The 22,219-nt window shown below is 48.7% G+C and overlaps 1 protein-coding gene across 5 annotated transcripts in view; it reads left to right on the top strand.

Moving 5' to 3' along the window:
* The window catches only part of SCN8A (sodium voltage-gated channel alpha subunit 8), a 224,623-nt gene that overhangs the window by 181,639 nt on the left and 20,765 nt on the right, over positions 1-22,219 (top strand). For 3 of the 5 annotated variants that reach the window (XM_055125619.1, XM_055125620.1, XM_055125617.1), the window contains exons 17-24: positions 1,148-1,618; positions 2,585-2,702; positions 3,278-3,432; positions 5,192-5,365; positions 11,428-11,550; positions 16,875-17,159; positions 20,172-20,225; positions 21,344-21,481. In XM_055125619.1, coding sequence (XP_054981594.1) covers positions 1,148-1,618; positions 2,585-2,702; positions 3,278-3,432; positions 5,192-5,365; positions 11,428-11,550; positions 16,875-17,159; positions 20,172-20,225; positions 21,344-21,481 — 1,518 coding nt within the window. The remainder of the gene's footprint in view (positions 1-1,147; positions 1,619-2,584; positions 2,703-3,277; positions 3,433-5,191; positions 5,366-11,427; positions 11,551-16,874; positions 17,160-20,171; positions 20,226-21,343; positions 21,482-22,219) is intronic. The other 2 variants (XM_055125622.1, XM_055125621.1) reach the window with 1 other exon arrangement.

The following is a 22,219-nucleotide window of genomic DNA, read 5'->3' as shown; positions in this document are numbered from 1 at the left end:
GTGTGTGGTGTGACCAGCATTTTTCAGCCCTGACCTTGCTGCCACTTCAGCCTCTTATTCTCAGATACCTGTAACCTAATGCTGCCTCTTACACAACTAATACAAATAATAACCTCCTAACTCCCCGTCTGCCTTTCACATGTAAACCAGTAGGAGTGACTTTCTCAAAACACAGCATCTGTGGCCCAATCAACAGTGCATCCAAGTGAGTAGAATTCAACTCACTTCCCCTGGCTTGCTCAGCTGTAGTATTCTCCTTCATCCCCTCTAATGATGGTAGTCTTTTTCATGATAAAATGATCCAGATAGTCTAAATGCATCTGATTCATTTATTATTCCCATTTCTCCCACTCTGTCCATACCATATCTCCACCTAAAATGTGTGCCCATACCAGTATAGCCACCTGAAACGTATGCCGTGCTCTTTTTCAGAAGTATAACAAAGTAAGGGCCAAGTGTAAATCGAGAAATGAACACCTCTCCCACTTTTCAGAAGTTTTAATAAAATATAACTTATTCCTAATGCTTGGTGTGGTAAAATAGGAAATTTAAAGAGGAAGTAATTCTGGCAGACTTTTGATATCCAAGTGTTCAAAATGGCTTAACACATGGCTCCATGTGACAGAACACAAAAATCCCTATCACTGTCTCGGTAAGGTATTTTGATAAAATGTTAGAGAAACTCATTCTTAAAAGAAGATGCCTTGGAGTTATTTCAGTTGTGCCTTCATGATTTGTTGTTTGCAAGTCTGGCTCTCTGGCCTCATTCTTTCCAGCAGAGTTTCTCCCAGATACGTGCTCGTGAGCAGCTAGCATCTCTGCGCTCTTCGACCCTCCCAGTGCAGCTTTGCCGTTTTCTGATTCCGAACGGTGTGTTTGGGGTTACACGTAGATGAGTATGTAAATCTATGAAAGACCTCAAAAAAGGTCCTAACTCTCCATCCTACGACCCAAACTAAACCAAACAGAGTATCCACTTGGTGACACAGGCACATGAAACACTATGTGGGCCTCACAACACACAGAAGAAATTCCCCAAGCCGCCATTTAAGCCTGTGGGCTTCTAGCTCAGAACCCCGACTTGCGGATAATTTGACCTAATACCATCTTGCATTCACTCTCCTTTCTCTGAACACTGCTAATCCAGGTCCTGAACCTATTTCTGGCCTTGCTCCTGAGCTCCTTCAGTGCGGACAACCTGGCAGCCACAGATGATGATGGGGAGATGAACAACCTGCAGATCTCGGTGATTCGCATCAAGAAGGGTGTCGCGTGGATCAAGCTGAAAGTGCGTGCCTTCATGCAGGCCCACTTCAAGCAGCGCGAGGCAGACGAAGTGAAGCCGTTGGACGAACTGTATGAAAAGAAAGCCAACTGCATTGCCAACCACACAGGCGCAGACATCCACCGAAACGGGGATTTCCAGAAAAATGGCAACGGCACCACCAGTGGCATTGGCAGCAGCGTGGAGAAGTACATCATTGACGAGGACCACATGTCCTTCATCAATAACCCCAACCTGACCGTGCGGGTGCCCATTGCCGTGGGCGAGTCTGACTTTGAGAATGTCAACACAGAGGAGGTCACCAGCGAATCGGATCCCGACGGCAGCAAAGATGTAAGGTTCCCACCGAGATACCAGCCTTGAGGCAGTGTGAGGGCAAGCAGGGCGTGGTCACTGGGGGAGCTTCTTGGTCTGTGGGCAAGGCGCACAGATTCTGGAAGGTCCAGGCCACATTGAGAATCAACTGTGTCCCATCCTCCTTCATTCTGAGCCCTCCCTGGATGATCTAGAGTCGAGGGATATCCTGGGATGGAGCGCTGTTGTTTCCGGATCAGCTAGGTCAGAGGCTAGGATAAACTCTAAGTACCATGCCTGCCATTAACCTGTCTGGCCTGTACCCTGTAACCAACCTAGAGCCCCATCTTATTTAGGGTGACTGTCGTCTGTGAGTGAGTTGTTTCCTTGGGGGAGGGGACTTCTAATGGTTCACTCAGAAGCTAGTGAAAGCTCTTCCCAGCTCAGCACTTGGGGATACTTCCAGGGGTGCTCAAGTCAACAAACAGTCACTGGCGCTGAACCTGGTGCTCCCGTACAGAGGCACGTGCTCCAACTCACCGGTCCATCTCCCGGGGCATATGAGTGAGTTTTTAATATTGTTCCCCGCTCTGACACAACCTCTGAGGGCCCGGTGATAATTGCTTGCTCATTATGAATTGCTTAGGAGTTGGGTTATGAGTTGGATAGTAGAATTTTGGTATAAGAATTGTAAGGAAGAGGAGCTGGAGCGATAGCACAGCAGGTAGGGCATTTGCCTTGCACACGGCTGACCCAGGTTCGATTCCCAGCATCTCATACGGTCCCCTGAGCGCCGCCAGGAGTGATTCCTGAGTGCACTGAGCCAGGAGTAACCCCTGTGCATTGCCGGGTGTGACCCAAAAAGCAAAAAAAAAATTTTTTTAAAGAATTGTAAGGAAGAATAGCAGTTCCTAGGTCTTCCATATCAAAAGTGGGGGGGGGGTTGATGCAGAATGGCTATGTTGCTTCAGAGTTGCTTAGTCTTTCTTTTCCTTCTCTTTCTAGAAACTAGATGATACCAGCTCCTCCGAAGGGAGCACCATTGACATAAAGCCAGAAGTGGAGGAAGTGCCTGTGGAGCAGCCCGAGGAGTACTTGGATCCAGATGCCTGCTTCACCGAAGGTGAAAAGGGGCAGGCTAGGGGCTGGGCCTGCTCACTGGCAGTGCTCACAGACAGATTTCTGCCAGGTTTGGCAGACGGGAGAGAGGGTATTGCTCAGCAGCCAGCTCCAAGGACTAGTTTTTGAGGTGCCAAAGAGATCATTGCACGGCACTTGCGTTGCATGTGGCCAACCCAGATTCAATCCCCGGCACTCCAGATGGTCTCCTGTGCCCGGCCAGGAGTGAGCTCTGAGCACAGAGCCAGGACTAAGCCCTGAGCACTGCTGTTCATGGCAAAAAAAAAAAAAAATCAGTTTTGTTCTCAAATTTGTGTTTGCTGTCTCTTGGCGTCAGTCTAGAAGCTTCCCTTAGAAAGGCCTGTCCTCTCCTAACCGCCCACCTCCTGACTGCCCTTCTCTCCTCCCCCAGGCTTCCTTGTAGGACTCCAGAGGGCCTGGCTGGCAGCATAGCATCTGCCCTGCCACCCTCTCCTTCCAGCCTGTGGGGGGGCAGCAGCTGGTGGGGCCTGGGGGAAGGAGGCAGCTCTGGGGTGGGGGCCGCGCCCACAGTCTGACCTATCTCTCCCGCCGTGCCAGGCTGTGTCCAGCGATTCAAGTGCTGCCAGGTCAACATTGAAGAAGGTCTGGGCAAGTCCTGGTGGATCCTGCGGAAAACCTGCTTCCTCATCGTAGAACACAATTGGTTTGAGACCTTCATCATCTTCATGATTCTCCTCAGCAGTGGTGCCCTGGTGAGGTCCAGAGGAAAGTGTGACGGGGAGTTGAGTGGACTGGATGGGGCATAAGCCCAGCAGATTCTTGAGTGACACAGATGAGCTGTGGATCCAGAGGAAAGGGCCTACGGAAGTGCTTTGGGAAGGTGTTTTGAGCCTTTAGGATTAAAGGTCACACTGGTCCACAGTGTTGGCATCATCCTGACAAACGTAGGACCCCTTTTTATTAGCATGAGAAAACACATCACCAACGGCTCCATTACATGGCCTGGCCCTTTCTAGGCCCCTTCCTAAAATGAGCTTCCCTTTCTCGCCCAAAGTCCCAAGTCTCTTATTTACTTTCCATTTGCCCAAGTTAGAAGGAAGGTGGTAATTTCTCCACCCACTCTCCCCTCACATCCTGCCTGAGCACAGTTAGAAAATTAGATCTTTGACACAAAGGTTACTCATGGTCACATGATAATACATACATATCACTGGTCAGTGAGGCATCAGATGGCTTTGACTTTCCTTCTGCAGCTCTTCAGAACTTAGTCCTTTCAATACATGACAAGTGAGTTTTCTCCCATTTCTAGCCTTCTTCATGCTTGAGGAATTCTCTCTTCTTAGCACTTGAATGTCCTATTTTGCACACGTGAATGTTCCCGGCCCATAACTAAGAGACGTTCTTCTCCATCAAGAGAGCAGGGCCAAGAGTTTCTTCACAGGACAGGGAGATAGTATAGCAGATAGGGCACTTGCCTGCCACGCTGCCAGCCCAGGCTCAATCCCCATCACCCCATATGTTCCCCTGAGCATCCTCAGGAGTGACCCCTCAGTGCAGAGCCAGGAGTAGCCCCTGAGCATCTTCAGGTATGGCCCCAAAACAAACAACCAAAAAGGATTTTCTTCACCTAATTCTCTTCCATCCTTCTGTCCCTTTCTGCCTCAGGGACTTGAAAGGAACAAGGATTTTGTCATATAAATATATATATATGTGTATATATATATACACACACACACATATATATATATATATATATATATATATAGCTTTGGCAAGGATGTGAAAAAATGGGAATCCTCATCTACTGCTGATGGGGAGGTAAAATGGAACAGCCACTTTGGAAAAGAGTTTGGCAGTTCCTAAAAAGAGTTAAGTACAGAATTACCATATGATCCCGGGTGTGTACCTTAGTTATACACAAGTGTTTGTGGAAGCTTTGTTCATGGCAACCAAAAAAGTAGAAACAACATAAATGCACATCACCTGGTAACTTGTAAACAAGATTTAGCATAGACACATGAAAAAACATATATGCATATCTGCGTATCCATATATATAAAGTATTGATATGTGAGTACTAGTGTGAAGAAATGAAGTACTAACGTACATTTTGATGTGGGTGAACCTTGAAACTATTACGTTAAGTTAAGCCAGTCACAAAGGGCACATATAATATGAAATTTCTAGAACAGTCAACTCTTTAGAGATAGAAAGCAGGTCAGTGGTTGCATGGCACAAGGGGAAGGCTAGAGGTTGATCGTGAGGGTGCGGGTTTATCTGAGGGAATGGAAGTCCTTCTAAAACTGATGACCACGGGGAATGCGCTATTCTAAATATGCTAAAATCTATTGTTTAAGTGGGCACGTTGTGTGGTGTATGGTCGGCAGCTCAGGAAAATAGTTTTAAAAGGCCCGTGTGTAACGGGCCTAGAATGCCAGACGGGACGCCGGGTGTCACCAGCCTCGGCGTGCCTGCCACAGTCACCACATGCCTGCGCGGCCTCTCTTTCAGGCCTTCGAGGACATCTACATTGAGCAGAGGAAGACCATCCGGACCATCCTGGAGTACGCCGACAAGGTCTTCACCTACATCTTCATCCTGGAGATGCTGCTCAAGTGGACGGCCTATGGCTTCGTCAAGTTCTTCACCAATGCCTGGTGCTGGCTGGACTTCCTCATTGTCGCTGTACGTTTCCTGCTTCCTTCTTCCCCCTGCCTAGCAGGAAAGCCGGCACAGGGCCTCTCCTTCCCCTCACAGCCGGAGTTCCCCGGGGCCAGCAGGCGGGAGGTGTAAGGTGTAGATGTGGGTATGGGTAAAGCGCCCAGACCCTGACTTCGGGGAGGGGGCACCCAAATCCCCACCTGTGCTCTAACCAGTCAGCGCTTGCTCTCTGCATCAGACGTGGGAGATCCCGGGATTGGGGCTGGGAAAAGGACTCGTTGGTGCCAGCGCCCCTCTATTAGCCCAGAGGCAGGCAGGCTCGGACCCCAGCCCAGCAGGCCGGCCCCCGTTCTGCCAGGAGAAGGGTGAGGGAAAGAGGTGACACCGGCAGTCAGTGCTTCACGTCTTCCAGCGGACTCACCTGGACAGATGGACAGAGAGGCGGCTCACACCAAGATAAAGCCCCGCCCCCCGCACATTGCCATTCTGCCCGTCGTGATCATACAGACCAAAATCTTTCTCTCTTCAGGTTCCGAGAGCGTGTCGCAGGCTTGACGGCCATTCCTCCCTCGCCCTGCTCTCTTCAGGCCGGATGCTCCGCCTTCCTCCTCTCCCTGTTTCGTCCCCGGCCCCCTCCCCAAGCACTTGGTCTTGTTTGGCTTTTCTAACCCTGTTAATTGTTTCCTCTGCGGTGGAATGCCTAAAGCTTTCTTTTCTTCCAGGAAAATCAGCAGTGAAAGGACGGGGTGTGCAGGGACATGCAGGACCAGGACTCCTGGAGAACTTGCTTCCTGCTGAGGGTTGGTTGAGAGGCGTCGAGGAAGTAGTTGTCTGAGGCTGGGTTGGTACATTGAGAATTATAGGTCTCTTTGGCGGCAGGACACGTGACCTCTGCCCTTGACAGCAGCCTGGAAATCTCTCTCCGCTCACAGGACCCCTGCACCGACCAGCAGTGACACTGTCCTCAACCTCCATAATTCACGATTCTTCCTAGAATTCCCCCTAGGCTCCTCACTCCATTGTGAAAAGCCAGCGCTGGGGACAAGACCCGGAGGAGAAGAGGGTCGCCCACGGCCCCAAGGCAGGGACACACCAGCCTGCAGAGCCTCCAGGTCACATGGCACAGCATGATGGCTGCACCTGCCAGGCACAGCTGGGGAACTCAAACACCACGAGTTCAAGAACGCAGGTGGGGTGAGGCCTGAGGACTCCGGCCTCTCTGCTGAAGCCAGGACCCCGAGAGCCGGGTGGGACGCCTTCAGGGGTCCCCGAGGCTGGTCCTCATCTGCTCCTCCCAAGAACTCAGAGACATGCACTCAGCTCCCCAGGAGGCTGTGCTTTGGGACTCGCCCCACCAGGACGTTGCCTTCCACTGTCCACTGTGACCTGGGCCACTCCTTTTTTCTCTGGAGTGAGCAACCACCTGATTCGAGGCTGTTGATTACATAAGCCACATTTTCCCAGACCCCAGATAAGCTACAAGAGGCTTTAATAATCCTACACATTGACTTAGCAAGCATTTGTCACTTTTTCGACTAGGTGGCAGGAAAATAAAAAGCGCAAGGCAAGCAATAACTCACAAATTCCTCTAGCTTCGGGGAGTTGCTTTATTCTTTCATTGCTGTGGCTCCTAAGCGCACCTTCGTGCCAGTTCGTTAGTAAATAAATAACCGCACAGTACCATTCTCTGTGTCGAATTGATGCAGAAGCGCCAGAGGAAGCCGCGAAGGTCAGGCGGGCCTGGGCCAGCCTGGGTGGAGCTCACGCCAGCCGGCAGCCTTCCAGGCTTGTGACTAGGACAGCGTCTGGGAACAGACTCGCCCAGGAGCTGCCCTTCTGTTGCCTTTTTCTTGGACAGATGGTCCATTTCTCTTCACACATCGAGTGTTTAGTGAGCACCCAGAACTTGCAGCGCCTCCTGCCAGGTGCTCTGGGGTCCGGGGTGGAGAGGGCATGGACGCTTGTCTGGAAGCCTCTGAAGAGAGGAGCTGTCGGCACAGTCCCCTCGGTGTGACGCAGTGTGCCACGGGGAGGCAGCCCCCATCTGTGCCCTGGCAGAACTTCGATGCCACTTTTGAGTTGTGGATGGTGAATAAAGCGTAGGCCAACACCTGGACAGCCGGGACTACCTGCTTTCAGTGTCTGTTTGGTGCCTTGACCGTTGTAGACGGCACGGAGGCCAGAAATTCAGGCCCTTATTCAGCGTTATCACCACACTCTTCCCATTCTACCCCCTGGCAACATCATGTCTGATCTGTCAATCACCATCATGTTTGTTTCCCTGGTAACAGTGGCTGTTCACTTGTGGCCTCCTCCCCACCCCAAGCTGCTAGGGGTATTTTTAGAATCCTGAGGGTTAATCCAGACTGACTCCCACACTCAACACTCTGTTTGTAAGCCATCTAAGTTCATCAGTAGTGACGACTGTTGTTCTGCACACGTCCTCAGCTTGGCCTGTAAGTGAATTTCATCCTCTTTTCTCCAAGGAGAAATGCGCGTCATGGTCAGCTTTTCAGTTCCAGGGATGGAAACTTTCAGAGACCCTCACCTCACCATCTGTTTCAAAATGTTCATAGCGGTTTTCAAAAGTCACCCAGTACCTCTCCCTGTATTCCTAAGCCTACAGCCATGGATGGACACTTGGATTTTGACTTCTCAGCTCCTTTTCCTTTTCAGGTTTGGTTCTTTCCGTGGTATATACTTTAAGCCTTGTTCTGATTATGTCCAGGGAGAGTTTAACATGGGGTCTCAGAGGCTGATGAGCGTCCTCATTCATTCCTGACTTAGACAGACAGAGTCCTGTCCCGACACCTTGGCCAGATCCAGCCCCGAGCAGCACCTTTTCTCAGCAGCATCTAGAGCCGACCTCCGCCCTTCTCCCTACTTTGAGGTGTCTTTGTTAACTGATAAGTTACAGTCTGAAAAACTGCGATTGTCTTGGCTTAGGCTGATACCACTGCATTACCCCGCAGAGTTTCAGAAGCTGAAGCTGACTCAGGAGGATGTTTGAACTCAGCTTGGCATGGGATAGCTTATGTTGAGGTATAGGTCTCACAAAGAATTTGGCAATGTTTGCATCTTTGGGGTTAAGAGATGGCCGCATTTGGTAATAACTGCAGGCAAAAGATACCTCCTTATTTTTGGTTTTGTTGTTGGGCCATGCTCAGGGGGTGCTCCTGGCTTTGCACTCAGAAATCACTCTTGGCAGTGCACAGGGGACTATATGGAATGCGAGGAATCCAATCCAAGTCAGCTGCGTGCAGGTCAGACACCCTCCCCGCTGTACTGCCTCTCCAGCCCCAAAGACACCTCCATATAGATTCTTATTGATAATGACGAATGGGGGGAATGATTTTTTAAAAAAAAACAGCCCTGCAATAAGTGTACATTTATTTTCTTTTTAAAAAAATTTTTTTTATTGAATCATTGTGAGATAGTTACAAGCTTTCATGTTTGGGTTACAGTCTCACAATGGTCAAGCACCCATCCCTCCACCAGTGCACATTCCCCACCACCAATATCCCGGGTATACCCCCCCTTCCCCACCCTCCCCCTGCCTCCATGGCAGACAATATTCGAAATGGAGGGAATGATTAATTGGTGCAACTCTATTCTAAATAAGGTATATGAGGCTCTTGTTTTAAACAGGAATTCCAGTATGAGCATCTTACCCTTTATCGAACATGAGAAACCTAATAGGGCAGCGTTTAGTGCCAAATTTGCTTTTGGACACAGGGAAGATACCCATGCTGATGGGTTTTGAGTATGTGCATCAATAAAGGTTCCCACCTCCATTCAGAATGAAAACATTAGGCCTGCTCTAGGTCGTCCTGTTCCTCCCCCTCCCAGTCCTACTATTTAATTATAAATGTCTTCATTTTTAAAAAGTTCTCTGCCACTTAGAAATTCTGAATCAAATAACAAGAGTTAAGAAATAGAGCTCAGGACACCAGATGCAGGCTGGAGAGAAGCCAAGAGCAAGCGGGCCCGGCCTTATCTCAGCACTCATGGTGCCCTGGGTACCCCCTGGAGAGACTGCTGAGCACAGAGTGGGGAGTAGCCCCCTCCCACCAGTACTGCCCGCTCCTGAAAAACTAACAAGAGTAAAAAGCTGTTTTCCCCCTTAAACATGCTTTAATATATTATCAATCCTGGGGGGCAAGGATGGAACTCACTTAGTAGGCACACACCTTATATGTCTGAAACTTTGGATTTTTATCCCTAGCACAATTGCCTCCCAACCACTGGTATGGCCATAGTGGGCCTAGAGAACCACCAGGTGGGGCTGGAGCGATAGCACAGCAGGGAGGGCGTTTGCCTTGCACACCACCCACCCAGGTTCAATTCCCAGCATCCCATATGGTCCCCTGAGCACCACCAGGGGTAATTCCTGAGTGCAGAGCCAAGAGTAACCCCTGTGTATCGCCGGGTATAGCCCAAAAAAGAAAAAAAAATGAAGTTAGTAATAGATAACCACCAGGTTTGACTCCCCTACAGCTATATATACGTATCTGTAACTTTCCAGTAAAGGAAAATCTAAGAATTCCTGATGGGAACAGCTTAACCTAGCCCAGACTCTATGAGGCAATATAAGAGAAAGACTTCTCCAAGAAACTCAGAACCCAAATATTTGAGGATTTCATCAACTAAGAGTCTTTTTGGGTTCAGTGTTCATTTCTTCTCTTAGGCAGGCGCAGACAGTCCCAGGTGCAGTTGGGACCGGCATTAAGGGCTCATTCTGGACAGTTTGCCCCTGGGGGAGCAGGAAAGCACTTAACCACGACTGACCCCACAGACCTGCAGGCTAGCCTGGCAGTATCTGCTCCTCAGATCGTTGGGCGCAGTCCTCTTTAAGGCTCTTGTTATCTAAGCTGCAGTGGAGGTGCTGAGCATTCTGCTCTGACCAGAAGTACAGGCCTTTCATCATAAACCAGTGTTATGACACCGGCAAATTCTTGTGTCTAGGGGCTGGAGCAATAGCACAGCGGGTAGGGCATTTGCCTTGCACGCGGCCGACCTGAGTTCGATTCCCAGCATCTCATATGGTCCCCCGAGCACCGCCAGGAGTAATTCCTGAGTGCAGAGCCAGGAGTAACCCCTGTGCATCACTGGGTATGACCCCAAAACAAAAACAAACAAACAAAATCTTGTGTCTAGGTCTGTGTTCTCTACTTCGAAATCAAAATATTCTTCCAGAAATCCTTCCAGCTCTTATCCTAATGATGAAAGTACTAGAAGACTATCCTGGAAATGACAGGCTGAGGCCAACTCACTTTTTAAATGTTCTGGAGAAGAGCGGAGCTTCTAAGGAAGATGATTTATTCAGTAGTCCAGACCCAGCCAAGTTCTCAGACCCATGAAGAAGTCATCGTTCTAGTCGGCAGTAAAAGGAGAATTGCTCCAGTGAGTTCTCCTGGGACCAGAATTCTGTCCAGAAGTTTTCTCTTTGCTTCTTGGAAACTTGCAGTCAGCTGCGGCACTTACTAAACATGTTTCCTTTGCTACTGTAGTAACTCATCGAATTCTCAAGCAAATGGTTTCTTGTCGACCAGGAGTAAGAGAGCTTGTCCCTGTTGGAAATCCGTGGTGAATGGAGGAGGGGCGCGGGTCTGGAGTGTGTGTATTTATCTGTATTCCTTTTCCATAGGTACCATTAAATTTGTCTGGCTTAATTTAATGGCAACTTCTGGGACCTGCAGAGACTGTAAAGGGCCAGGGTAAGGTTTTTGTCATCTGTCCAGGCACCTTCCAAAGGAGCTTCCTCATTCTCTCCCTCTCCCGTCAGCCTCTTCCCTTTTCCAGTCGTGTGTGTGTGCCACCGCCTTCCTCCCTTTGCGTTTTATTCTTTCTGCCTCTCTCAACCGCCTTTCCTTCCAGGTCGTTTGAGTCCAGGTTGAAGTAGGCAGCTGGTGTTACCCACTTCCTCTACCCGGGTTGGCGGGGGGGTCCCCAGTCTGTATGCTCAGTGCTAGGGGCTTTATTCTAACACTCTGGAACCTCTGTTTCTTTTCTTTTCTTTTCTTTTTTCTTTTTTGTTTTAATTTTTCTTTTTTGTTTTGTTTTGTTTCTCTTCTGTTTCTGTGTAGGTCTCTTTAGTCAGCCTTATAGCTAATGCCCTGGGCTACTCGGAACTAGGTGCCATAAAGTCCCTTAGGACCCTAAGAGCTTTGAGACCCTTAAGAGCCTTATCACGATTTGAAGGGATGAGGGTAAGCTACTAAGAGCAGCTGATCCTTCTGCATGCCAGTGGAAACTGTCGAAGCATGCTAGAACTGATCACCTGGTGGGAAGATCATTCGGACACGAACTCTGTGATGCAGCCGCTGACTTGATCCTCCACTGTCCCCCCGCACCCGCTCCGTGCAGCGGGGAGTTGCATTAAGCTGCCTCCTCACATTGATACCGGCCCCACGCCCACCAGTGTGCCGTCGCGGGACATGTGGACATTAGTGCTCCTCATTTGGCCTGGCTTACCTGTAGCACTGGGGGCAGCTTTCTGGGCTGTTGACTTACTAGGGAGAATCACCAGGTGCAAAGAAGGGGAATTGCCACCCACGGACCCCCTGAAATGTCTAGGCGGCCGGAGGGAGAGTGCCGTGCGCAGGCATCGGCCTGGCCGGGGCCGTGGCCTTGGAGTCCCCGAGAAGGGGCTTGGAGACCAGGCAGGCCCGGGAAGGGGGAAAGGAGCAGAATTCGGCATCACCCCGGGAGAAGAGATGCTTTTTTCGTCCTTGCAGATTCCTCTTTTTCGCACCTTGTTGTTCTCGGTCCAGTCCCGTAAGGACTGGCAGCCTCTGTCTGATAGCAAAGCTTTCCTCCTCACCCCGTCCCTCTGCCCGTGCTCCATGGCCCTGTAGCCTCACACTGTCCAAACAACAGCCCGCCTCAATACTCAACGGCTATCAATCAGTTCGGAAATTTCGAGACACCTGCCATTCCTGCTCTGGTGATATTCCACCCAGATCCAAACCGTGCACGGTCTTGCACCCTGCCACCGTAGAAATAAGGCTCCCTCTTCGGGCGCCTTGTTTGCCACCTCTCTCGGTTGCAGTCATGGTGGGTGTGCGTGGGCACGTGTGTGTACACGCACACACGCTGGAAAGTCAACTCCCTAAGTCTGTGGACAACAGGCTTTGGTCATTGTGGCCGTCCTATGGTGATCAGAGAGCTCTGTTATACTGAACCAGACCAGAACGACTCCTTTCTATTCAGATGTTGAGTACATGCAGGAGAGCAAACCAGAGGATACGGTTTTAAATGTGCTGCACAATATCAGAATTTAGGGGTGGAAATTAACCCATCACAGTCCACGCGAAGCAGAGTCTGACTGGAGGAGCCAGGTTCCTGGGCAGTGCTGCCTCCCTAGTCCTTCCTCCGCAAGCCCTGGGCCCGGGTCTGGAAGGCTCCCCTGGTTAGACAGGAAGACAGAAATCTCACTGGGGCCGCGGGGATTTAATCAGAGTTTATCCAGGCAAATCCTTTTCACACCCATTTGTGTCTCTTCTGTAGCACAGTCACAGTTTGGTTTGCTAAAGGCAGCTTTTTGCAGCCCACCTGTCACCATCTGGAAAGCCAGCACCCCAGCAACATACATTTATTTTCATTTTTTTCAAAAAAAAAAATAGCTAGAATTTTTTCCACAGATAGAGAGACTTCAGAATGTGTGTGGTAAAGGCCCTGCCAGGCTGGGGCTGAGTTTGCAGAGAGGAGAGAGGACCGAGGAGCGCTCAGGGCTGTAGGTGGCGTGGGGTTGTTGCAAACTCAGATTGAATATTCTCAAGCGGGAGAGGCAGTAGAGCAGGTCCGGCTCTTGCCTTGCAAGTGGCTGGCCCAGGTTTCTCCCCAGCACCCGCCAGAGGTGATCCCGACTCCAAAGCCAGGAGTAAGCAAGCCGTGAGTCCCGCCCGGCACGGCCAAACACAAGGGGGGGGGGAAAAATCAGGACATGAAACCTCTACATCAGGATTTTGTAAATGAAAAACTTGCACGTGTGGAAGCAAAGCCAGAAATTGTAACAGTCGCCTTTCTAGAAAGGAAGAGTTGGTAGAGGGCTGTTTGGCATCAGAGTGTCACCCCATTTAGTTGACTCCAGTCAACCAATGCTGTTGACCATGACGGGTTGCAGGGACCCCTCAGCTCGGGCCCCGTCCCCGCCCTGCTGTTTCCTCGCGTTTCTGTGTCAGCCCAGCAGCGAGAACGGACTGAGTTTGCCTAAACTCAGAGTAAGCAGGCCTAGGCACATCTATTTGATCGTTATTTTTCTACGCAGGCATCCGTTTTTCACTCCTTGGTTTTGATTCTTCTGTGTGCCAACAATTCAGAGATATTGCCCTTAGAAGATTTTCCATCAAAAATTGTCAAAAGCTGAATGCCATCACTGCAGATGGGCTCAACTGTCACTGTGCTGCTCCAGTCAGAGGCGGAGACCTTGTCTTGAGAGAGAGGAAGGGGACACCAGACCCTAGCCTGTCCTGGGACCCTGACTTCAGCCTCTTTCTCTCTCCTTCCTCAAACCAAAGACCAGAAAATTGAAACACTCATGCTATTGGCAAAGGAATATTTTTAATGTAGTTCTTTGCTTTTCTCTCCTCCATAGTAATCTTCATTTCCTATTTTGCTGTGCTATTCAGTTCCCGAGGGTATATATAGTAATGCTATGAAACGTGCATGCATTTTTGTTGGTTGTCAGTCACAGTTGTCCATTAAAGCCATGTTCCCTCTGCCAGATATTAAAAGCTATTCGACAGATTTCATAGTATTTGATGAGCAACAAATATGTTCTAGGTATTACAGAATAAGGGCTGAAAGAATTAGCATCCTTTGGAATCAGTATAAAACTTCTATTGGGAAAAAAAAGTAACTTTTGGCATATTACTGGATTCTAGCTTTGAGTATTCTTAGACATCGTTTCAGCAACAAAAATTCATTTCATCATAATAAATGGCAATGGAGAATAACTTGAGAATTATTCAGGAACATAAAAATCCAATTTACTAAAGGCTAGCCGTGGAAACTTGAGTTATCATTTATATGTAGCATGAGAGTTCAGAAATAGCATTATTTCTTGCTCTTTGGTTGCTGAGAATATCATCCCAGTGACAGTTTATAGAGTGTTCAGTTAAATAATTCTGCTTAGTACAGTTTATCAACTAATGTTTACAGTGAGGAAGAATTATTAGTAAGTTTATTTAACTCGTTTACAGTTTTAGTCATAAAATTAAGGTAAGAAGTTTTGGGAGTTGATGATTAATAACTAAAAGTACATTTATATCTCAATCAAGAGATAGTACAGTGGGTAGAACATTTGCCATGTACACGACGGACTCGGGTTCAATCCCCGGCAGTCCATATGGTTGCCTGAGCACTGCCAGAAATGATATCTGAGCACAGAATCAGAAGTAAGCCCTGAGCACTAAAATGTGGCCCAGAAACCAGTATATTTATATTTTAAAGGTACATTGATTTTATTAGTTTTTTTTAATTATATACCAGAGAACAAGGCCCGGTAAATAATTTTGTATATTTCTTCCTGCTAGCAAAATCTACACATAAAAGTGTGAAGGAATCACTTCATTGATTCTTCCCTGCTATAAATGTCAGACTGTGGCTCAGAGAATCTGCAGGACAGGTTAGACTATATAAAAAGGAGTTCTGAGGATGTAGATGCTGAATTGATATAAAAAGCAACATTTCTAAGTGTCAAGAGTTGGGGGACCTACTTCCGTCTTGCACGTATGTGCTAGCCTGGTGGAAGGTCCTAATCTCATCGAAACTCTGCAAAGTACTGTTACCTGGTCTTGGGCTCATGAGTCTTCCCATACTCGACCTCTTACCGTCTAGGAAATGATTACTCCATTTGTGGATCATCTTCCCTCTGCCTGTTTCGCACATCCCATTGCTTTCTGATGCTCCCACCCGAGGGCAGGCAGCTCTCAGAAAAAGAGATTCAATGCAAATCTCATCACCTGGTCAGCTTGATAGCTCTATGAAATAAAAGATCATGCTCCCAAAGATCCCTGGAGATTTTTCCCAATTCCAGATGTTGTGGCTTTCCTTCCTCAAAGTAAGGAAAACTTTAGTTCTTTTGTACTAAAGGGCAGGGCGGTTAGATCTTGGTCTAAGAATTAAGAAATAACTGCCTCTCGGTCTCCAGGCTGTCATATGTGAAGCGGAGGGACAGGAAACTCAGTTTCTAACCTGAGGAAGAGGGACTCCTGAGCAGAGTAGCATCGCTGTCTAGCCAGCACAGAGGAAGGAAACGGGGCTTCTGTTCCAGTGCTCCAGTGAGTGAGACTGCAGTCGAAGGCTGACACGGAAGATAAAGAAAACCTGAACCCACGTGGGGTCAGGGTAGAGTCCAGCGCTGTCCCCTGCTGTCCTGCAGCAGTAACCGTGTCCACCCCTCCTGAGCTGTGCTAGGTGGCAGCCAGCCAGCCCAGTGCACAGTGACAGTTGTCACCTCCTAGCACAGCCCTTGGAAGCGCTGTATATCCTTTGTCTTTTATTTCATGAATCCTCTTGGGCTACTAGAAAAAGGGAAAAACGTGCGTCCTGTCCCGTGGCTGCCTGTCCTGGGCCTCAGCAGCCCTCGGTCCCATCTCTGAAACTGCTGTGGCCGTGGTTGTCGACTCTCACTATCAGGGTGAGCGGAATCCAAAGTTGAGAGCAGGCCAGGAGCAAAGTGGGGGTTCTCAACTGCTGAGCTTGCCATAGTGAATGATTTTATAACAAATACGTTATTCGGGGGTTTCAGCAGCAGTGATCTGACCCAGAGCTCTCCCCAGACAGAAGCTGTTCCTATTGCACGTGTGCGTGAAGAATAGGGCCAGGCCCCAGTTGTAAGCCTGAGCCAGGCAGGGGACACCCACTCTTACTGTCACAGTCCGCCAGAGTCAGAGCGAAGGGCTGAAGACTGATGATAGAAACACACATCTGTCCAGATTTGGTTGTATACAGTTTGGTAGAGGGAATATAGCTTTTTTTTTTCCTTGAGCCTGCAAAGTATGCATGCTCAGCTATTGCCTGAAATAAGATAACCGGCCTTGCATAGTCATGAAAAAGACCTATGTACCATTAACCAATCTACTGCTAACCCCAAAGAGTAGCTCTTGGTGACTTTGAATGATCATATCTTGTTTTGCAGAGGGGGAATGTATGTTGAAAGGCAAATAGTGAGCTTGAAATCTTTAGATTTTTCCTATGGGGGGCTGTTTTACGAATTGGCAAAGGAAGGAGATTGGACTAAGAAAAAAAAATTGATCCAGATTAGTGCCTAAGAGAATTAAGTCAACTGAATTGGGCAGGGGAATTGGTCTTCTATGAAATAAAAACATTAGTATTCATCAAAATATATTTCACAGATGTAGAAAATGTTGGTCCTCCTTGTGGATCTGCCCGTTTACTCTGATCCCAGGGAACTTAATGTTTCCAGGGTCAGAACAAGCCACGTATGCCATTCCCCTCCTGGAAATCAAAAGCAGTGTGCTTGCCCTTCCTTTCTCCCGACACTCAGCGACCTCCCCTTCCAATGCAGGTGGTGGTGAATGCCTTGGTGGGCGCTATCCCCTCCATCATGAATGTGCTGCTGGTGTGTCTCATCTTCTGGCTGATTTTCAGCATCATGGGAGTTAACCTGTTCGCGGGAAAGTACCACTACTGCTTCAATGAGACCTCTGAAATCCGGTTTGAGATCGAAGATGTCAACAATAAAACTGACTGTGAGAAGCTTATGGAAGAGAACAGTACAGAAATCAGGTGGAAGAATGTGAAGATCAACTTCGACAACGTTGGGGCAGGATACCTGGCACTGCTTCAAGTGGCAAGTATTGTCCTGTTTCCAGTCCTGTGAAATGCAGAAACTTCATGGGATTCCTTCTCATGATGCTTCCAGAATCACTATTGATCTGTTGTTGTTGTTGTTGTTGTTTGGGGGGGGCACAGGGGGCTGGGCTTTGTTTTGGGGCCATCCCGGTGCTGCTCAGGTCTTATTCCATACTTTGTGCCAAGGTGGGCTTGGGGAACTATGTGGGATACCGGGGATTGAACCCAAGTCAGCCATGTGCAAGGCAAGCATCCTGCCCATTATACTATCGCTCCAGCCCCACTATTGCTCTTTAAGTGCCAGAGAGGACAGTACATTGCCCTAAACAGTTGCAGGGCAACACCACACCCAATTTTTCAGTCTCTGATTTCTCCAAGACATTGCTCGAATGACACATGTCTCTCTGCTCAGAAGCAGATGCAGCCTAGCAGGAGAGCCCTGAGCATAATCAGGTGGCGGGTATCATGTCTTTTTCCCAAATATTTCATTCTACTAAGGAGAAAGGGAAAAGGTGTCGGTTTCCCCCTTTCTCCCCAGAATAGCAGCTGTGTGGCTGAGAATAGTCGTGCATCACAGGGGTTAACTGCAGGGACAAGGCAGTGCCGTAGTGCTGCCTCTCGCCTCATCCCAAGCCCAGAGAAGGAATTGAATCAGTGTATCACCATTTAAAAAAAAAAAAAAAGAACTTTGGTTCTACAGTCTTCAAAAATGTCTTGTTTTCCTCTTACCAAGTTTTTGTAATGACCAGACAATAGAAAGCTATGAAAAAGGGAGCTGCAGCAATAGCACAGCAGGTTGGGCATTTGCCTTGCACGTGGCCGACCCGAGTTCGATTCCCAGCATCCCATATGGTCCCCTGAGCACAAACAGGGGTAATTCCTGAGTGCAGAGCCAGGAGTAGCCCCTGTGCATCAATGGGTGTGACCCAAAAAGAAAAAAAAAAGCTATGAAAAATCCTAGGATTTAGAATCTGGATTTAGATCTAAATTTGAGCCATACTAATAATTTATTGCATAAGTAACTTTGGACCCAAGGGCTCAACCTCTCTGAATATCATTCATTATCTGATAAATCCAGATGATACCTGGCGCAGTTGTTAGGAGCAGCCTTCTTCGGCCTTCTTACATCTGTATACGAGCACCAGCCCATGGCCTGGTAGTTGAAGACTCTGTATCCACTCCGGGATACGGAGCGACTCCCCCAAGTCCCTGCTGCTCAGCGTTACCACCCCCGTCCCGCTCCCACCACCATCCGTCCTGCCTCTTAACTAAAAAAGGAGCAAGAGAGAAAAAAAACTCGTGATAACATTTAAATATCTTACATAGTGTGTAGCACTGGTTGTGCTTAATGCTTTTCCCTGTGCTTGCGTTGTTATTACAACTGTGTCTACATCGTATGGTTGCTGGGGATGTTAAATAAGATGAGCTGTGCAGGTGTTTCTGTCAATCACAACTACATCGGGACCAGCAAGAGAGCACAGCAGATAAGGTGCTGACCGTGCACATGGCCAGCCTGGGTTTGATCCCCCAGCACCATATGTGGTCCCCAAGCACCACCAGGAATGATCTCTGAGCACAGTCGAGTGTAATTGAATTTTTTTTTAATCCTGAATTTAAAAAAAAAAAAAATAGCACAACAGGTAGGGTATTTGCCTTGCACTCCACCGACCCAGGTTCAATTTCTCTGCCCCTTTCGGAGAACCCGGCAAGCTACCAAGAGTATCTTGCCACACGGCAGAGCCTGGCAAGATACTCTTGGTACCATGGTGTATTCAGTATGCCAAAAACAACAAGTCTCACAATGGAGATGTTACTGGTGCCCACTCGAGAAATGATGAGCAATGGGATGACAGTGATACAGTGATAAATTTATATGTATATACATATATATATGCAAAGTAATTACTATTTGTTGGTAGAAGGAAGCAAAGAGTTGGTGGTTTATCCCACTCCAAAGTTCCTTTTTTGTTTTGTTTTGTCCTAGTTCAGTGAGATACATAAATCTGACTTGGGATAACTAAAATTAAATTTTTAAAAGCTAGTCAGACACCATCTCTTCAGAGTTCCTGCACCGCTGGGCACCGCTGGGTCAGAACTGCCTGTGGCCGGATGCTAAGCGTGTGTATTAATCGGAGGAAACATGTAGCTTTTTTTTTTTTAATTTTCGATAGAATTGCCTGTTTAACACCTTCCCTTCCCTTGATCTCTCCTCCATAATGTCTTTTCCAAAACTTTCTCCTTGAAAGCAGACACTGGTGCATGGTGCCGTGTTGGGAAGTTGTATGCGTGAAACCCAGTCATCAGCAATAGTGTACATCACAGTGCTTCAGTTAAAGTTAAAATGTAAAATAAATATAAAGTTGTTGTTGTTTTTGCGTCACACCCGGCGATGCACAGGGGTCACTCCTGGCTCTGCACTAAGGAATTACCCCTGGCGGTGCTCAGGGGACCATATGAGATGCTGGGAATCGAACCCGGGTGGGCCTCGTGCAAGGCAAACGCCCTACCCGCTGTGCTGTCGCTCCAGCCCTAAATAAATATAAACTTTAACAGATTCTTCATTTCCCTGCTAAGACCAAGGTGTTTTTTTTTTTAAGTCCCCAGAATTAAAGGGATGAAAGGTTTGATAACAATAGATTGGTGCTTGCCACTTAATAAATTTGATTTGTTAATCAAATTTTGATTAAATGGGGCTGGGGGAAAATTACCCCTTGATAGAGAATGCACTTCCACGGACCCCCTTAAGTCTCTGCCACTCGTTCGTGCATACAGGTTTGCCCTGGCATCAGGTAGCCTTCTCAGGCCGCTTTTAAGACCCTGTAGAAAAGTACTGATCCAGTCAACCTTTCTTGGCATGACTCTCCCACACTCAGGTATTATTTTCAGGAACTTAAAAAAAGCTGCTTTGGAACTTATATTGACCAGTAAAAGTATCTGTGACCCCCGCTAAGCCTGAGCCCCAGTCCCAGCCCCCCGGTAGGCACAGCCCAATGACCGACTCTGTTTGCAGGCGACCTTCAAAGGCTGGATGGACATCATGTATGCAGCAGTCGACTCCCGCAAGGTAAGGCTGTGCCTGTGAACCCACAGCCTTCTTAGGTGGCTGGAAAGCTAGCAGTTGGAGGGTGAGGGGGGCAGGGAAGCCTGAATGGGGGGGTTCTCGTTCCTGTGCAGAACAGTTGCTGCTCGTTTCATTATGAATCACTTGGCACCTCTTGGTAAGGCATCACTCTTCTAACACCGTCTCTAGATGATTTAAAATAAGTATGGGGGCCGGAGCAATAGCACAGCGGGGAGGGTGTTTGCCTTGCACGCGGCCAACCCGGGTTCAATCCCTGGCATCCCATATGGTCTTCCAAGCACCGCCAGGAGTAATTCCTGAGTGCAGAGCCAGGAGTAACCCCCGAGCATTGTTGGGTGTGACCCAAAAAGCAAAACAAAAATTTTTAATAAAATAAGTATGGGTTGGGCCCAGAGGGAAGCACAGGGGCTTAGGGCCGCCGGCCTCGCCAGCATAGGTTACCCGTTCAAATCCCCAGTTCCCCCAGATGCACGAGTGTGATCCCCGGCAACACATAGAGCTTCTGGCTGCACCCTGGTGAGGTGTGTGTAAGCGCCACAAGAAAGTGGGGGGAGGGTCCAGCTATGATTGCACAAGCACTCGTGAGCGCCGAGGCTGACTGCATGAGCACTGCAGCAGGATGGCCCCAGAGAACACCACAGCCAGCTGTGTGTGTGGCCCCCGTGAAAGGAAGGGACATAAAAAAAATTAAAATTAGTTGGGCCCAGAGAAATAGTCCAGGGGGTAAGACGCTTGCCTTGCATGCAGCTGACCAGGTTTGGCCCCCAGCACCCCAAATGGTTCTCCAAACCCTCCAGAAATGATCTCTGTACAGGGCCCTAAGCATACCAGGTGCGCCTCTGCCCCCCCAAAAAACAATTTAAGCGTGGCTCCGTCCCTCTTGTCCCGTGGTTTGCATTTTTTCCACCGAGGTCATGGCAGGAAAGAACCTTTCTATAGCAGGACCTGCCAGTGTGGCGGGGACAGACCTGGGGAACCGAGTTCCCCTCCCATCATTGCACAGCTCAGCTGTCACTCCGGGCTGACGCCTGGGCAGGTCAGAATCACCCCCTACTCCCAGGGTCGGAGCTGACTCTTGTCCTCTTCCCTCCCTTTGACAGCCTGACGAGCAGCCCAAGTATGAGGACAACATCTACATGTACATCTACTTTGTCATCTTCATCATCTTCGGCTCCTTCTTCACCCTGAACTTGTTCATCGGTGTCATCATTGATAACTTCAATCAACAAAAGAAAAAGATAGGTCTCCCTCCCTCGTTGCCCGGGGCCAGAGGTCACCCCAGACGTGGACAGACTCCCTGTCTCTCGGAGAAAACACCCCACTCTCTCCAGCCTGCACGTTGGCCCTGCCAGCTCTCCCATGGGGGCTGGATTTCAGCGTGTGGCATACCACATTCACCGTCAGCCTAGTGTTGGCCTTCCTGGGGGCTGGGGGCAGGGGGGTAGAGGTGGGGAGGGAGAGTGCCAGAGAGCTGCCTCGGGTGACGGAAGAAAAGAGAGAAGCCGGTGAATAGCTGTAGTAAGGAGCAGAAATAATCTAGGTCTGTCATGATCCGTGTTAATCGCTGGGCACCACCAGTAAATTTGAATTTGTGATGACACCCTTGGAAATGGAGAGTTTGCTTTCTTGATTACCCCAGATGGCCAACAATTTTTCTTAATAAATATTACGGGGCCAGAGAGATAGTGCAGCAAGTCAGACACTGGTCGTGCACCCAGCCAACCCAGAGTACAACCCCTGGCACTGCCTGTGGTTCCCTGAGCACCACCAGAAATAATCCCTGAGAGCAGAACCAGGAAATTTTGCAAATCAAGCTCTATCCTTGCAGAAGGGTTTCTGAACTTCCTTTTTTGTGTGTTTGTTGATATATTTTCGCAGAGATCAAACCCAGGTTTCTCACACTCAGGGCAAGTGCGCTCCGGCCAAGCCACTGTCCCAGCCCTACAAATTTCTAAAAGTTGCTTCTGTCTTTTTTT

Source organism: Sorex araneus, chromosome 2 (assembly GCF_027595985.1).
Source record: "Sorex araneus isolate mSorAra2 chromosome 2, mSorAra2.pri, whole genome shotgun sequence".
In the NCBI taxonomy this organism is placed as follows: Eukaryota; Metazoa; Chordata; class Mammalia; order Eulipotyphla; family Soricidae; genus Sorex; species Sorex araneus.
The sequence above is the reverse complement of the archived record's forward strand: the minus strand, read 5'-3'. Positions and strand labels throughout refer to the sequence as shown.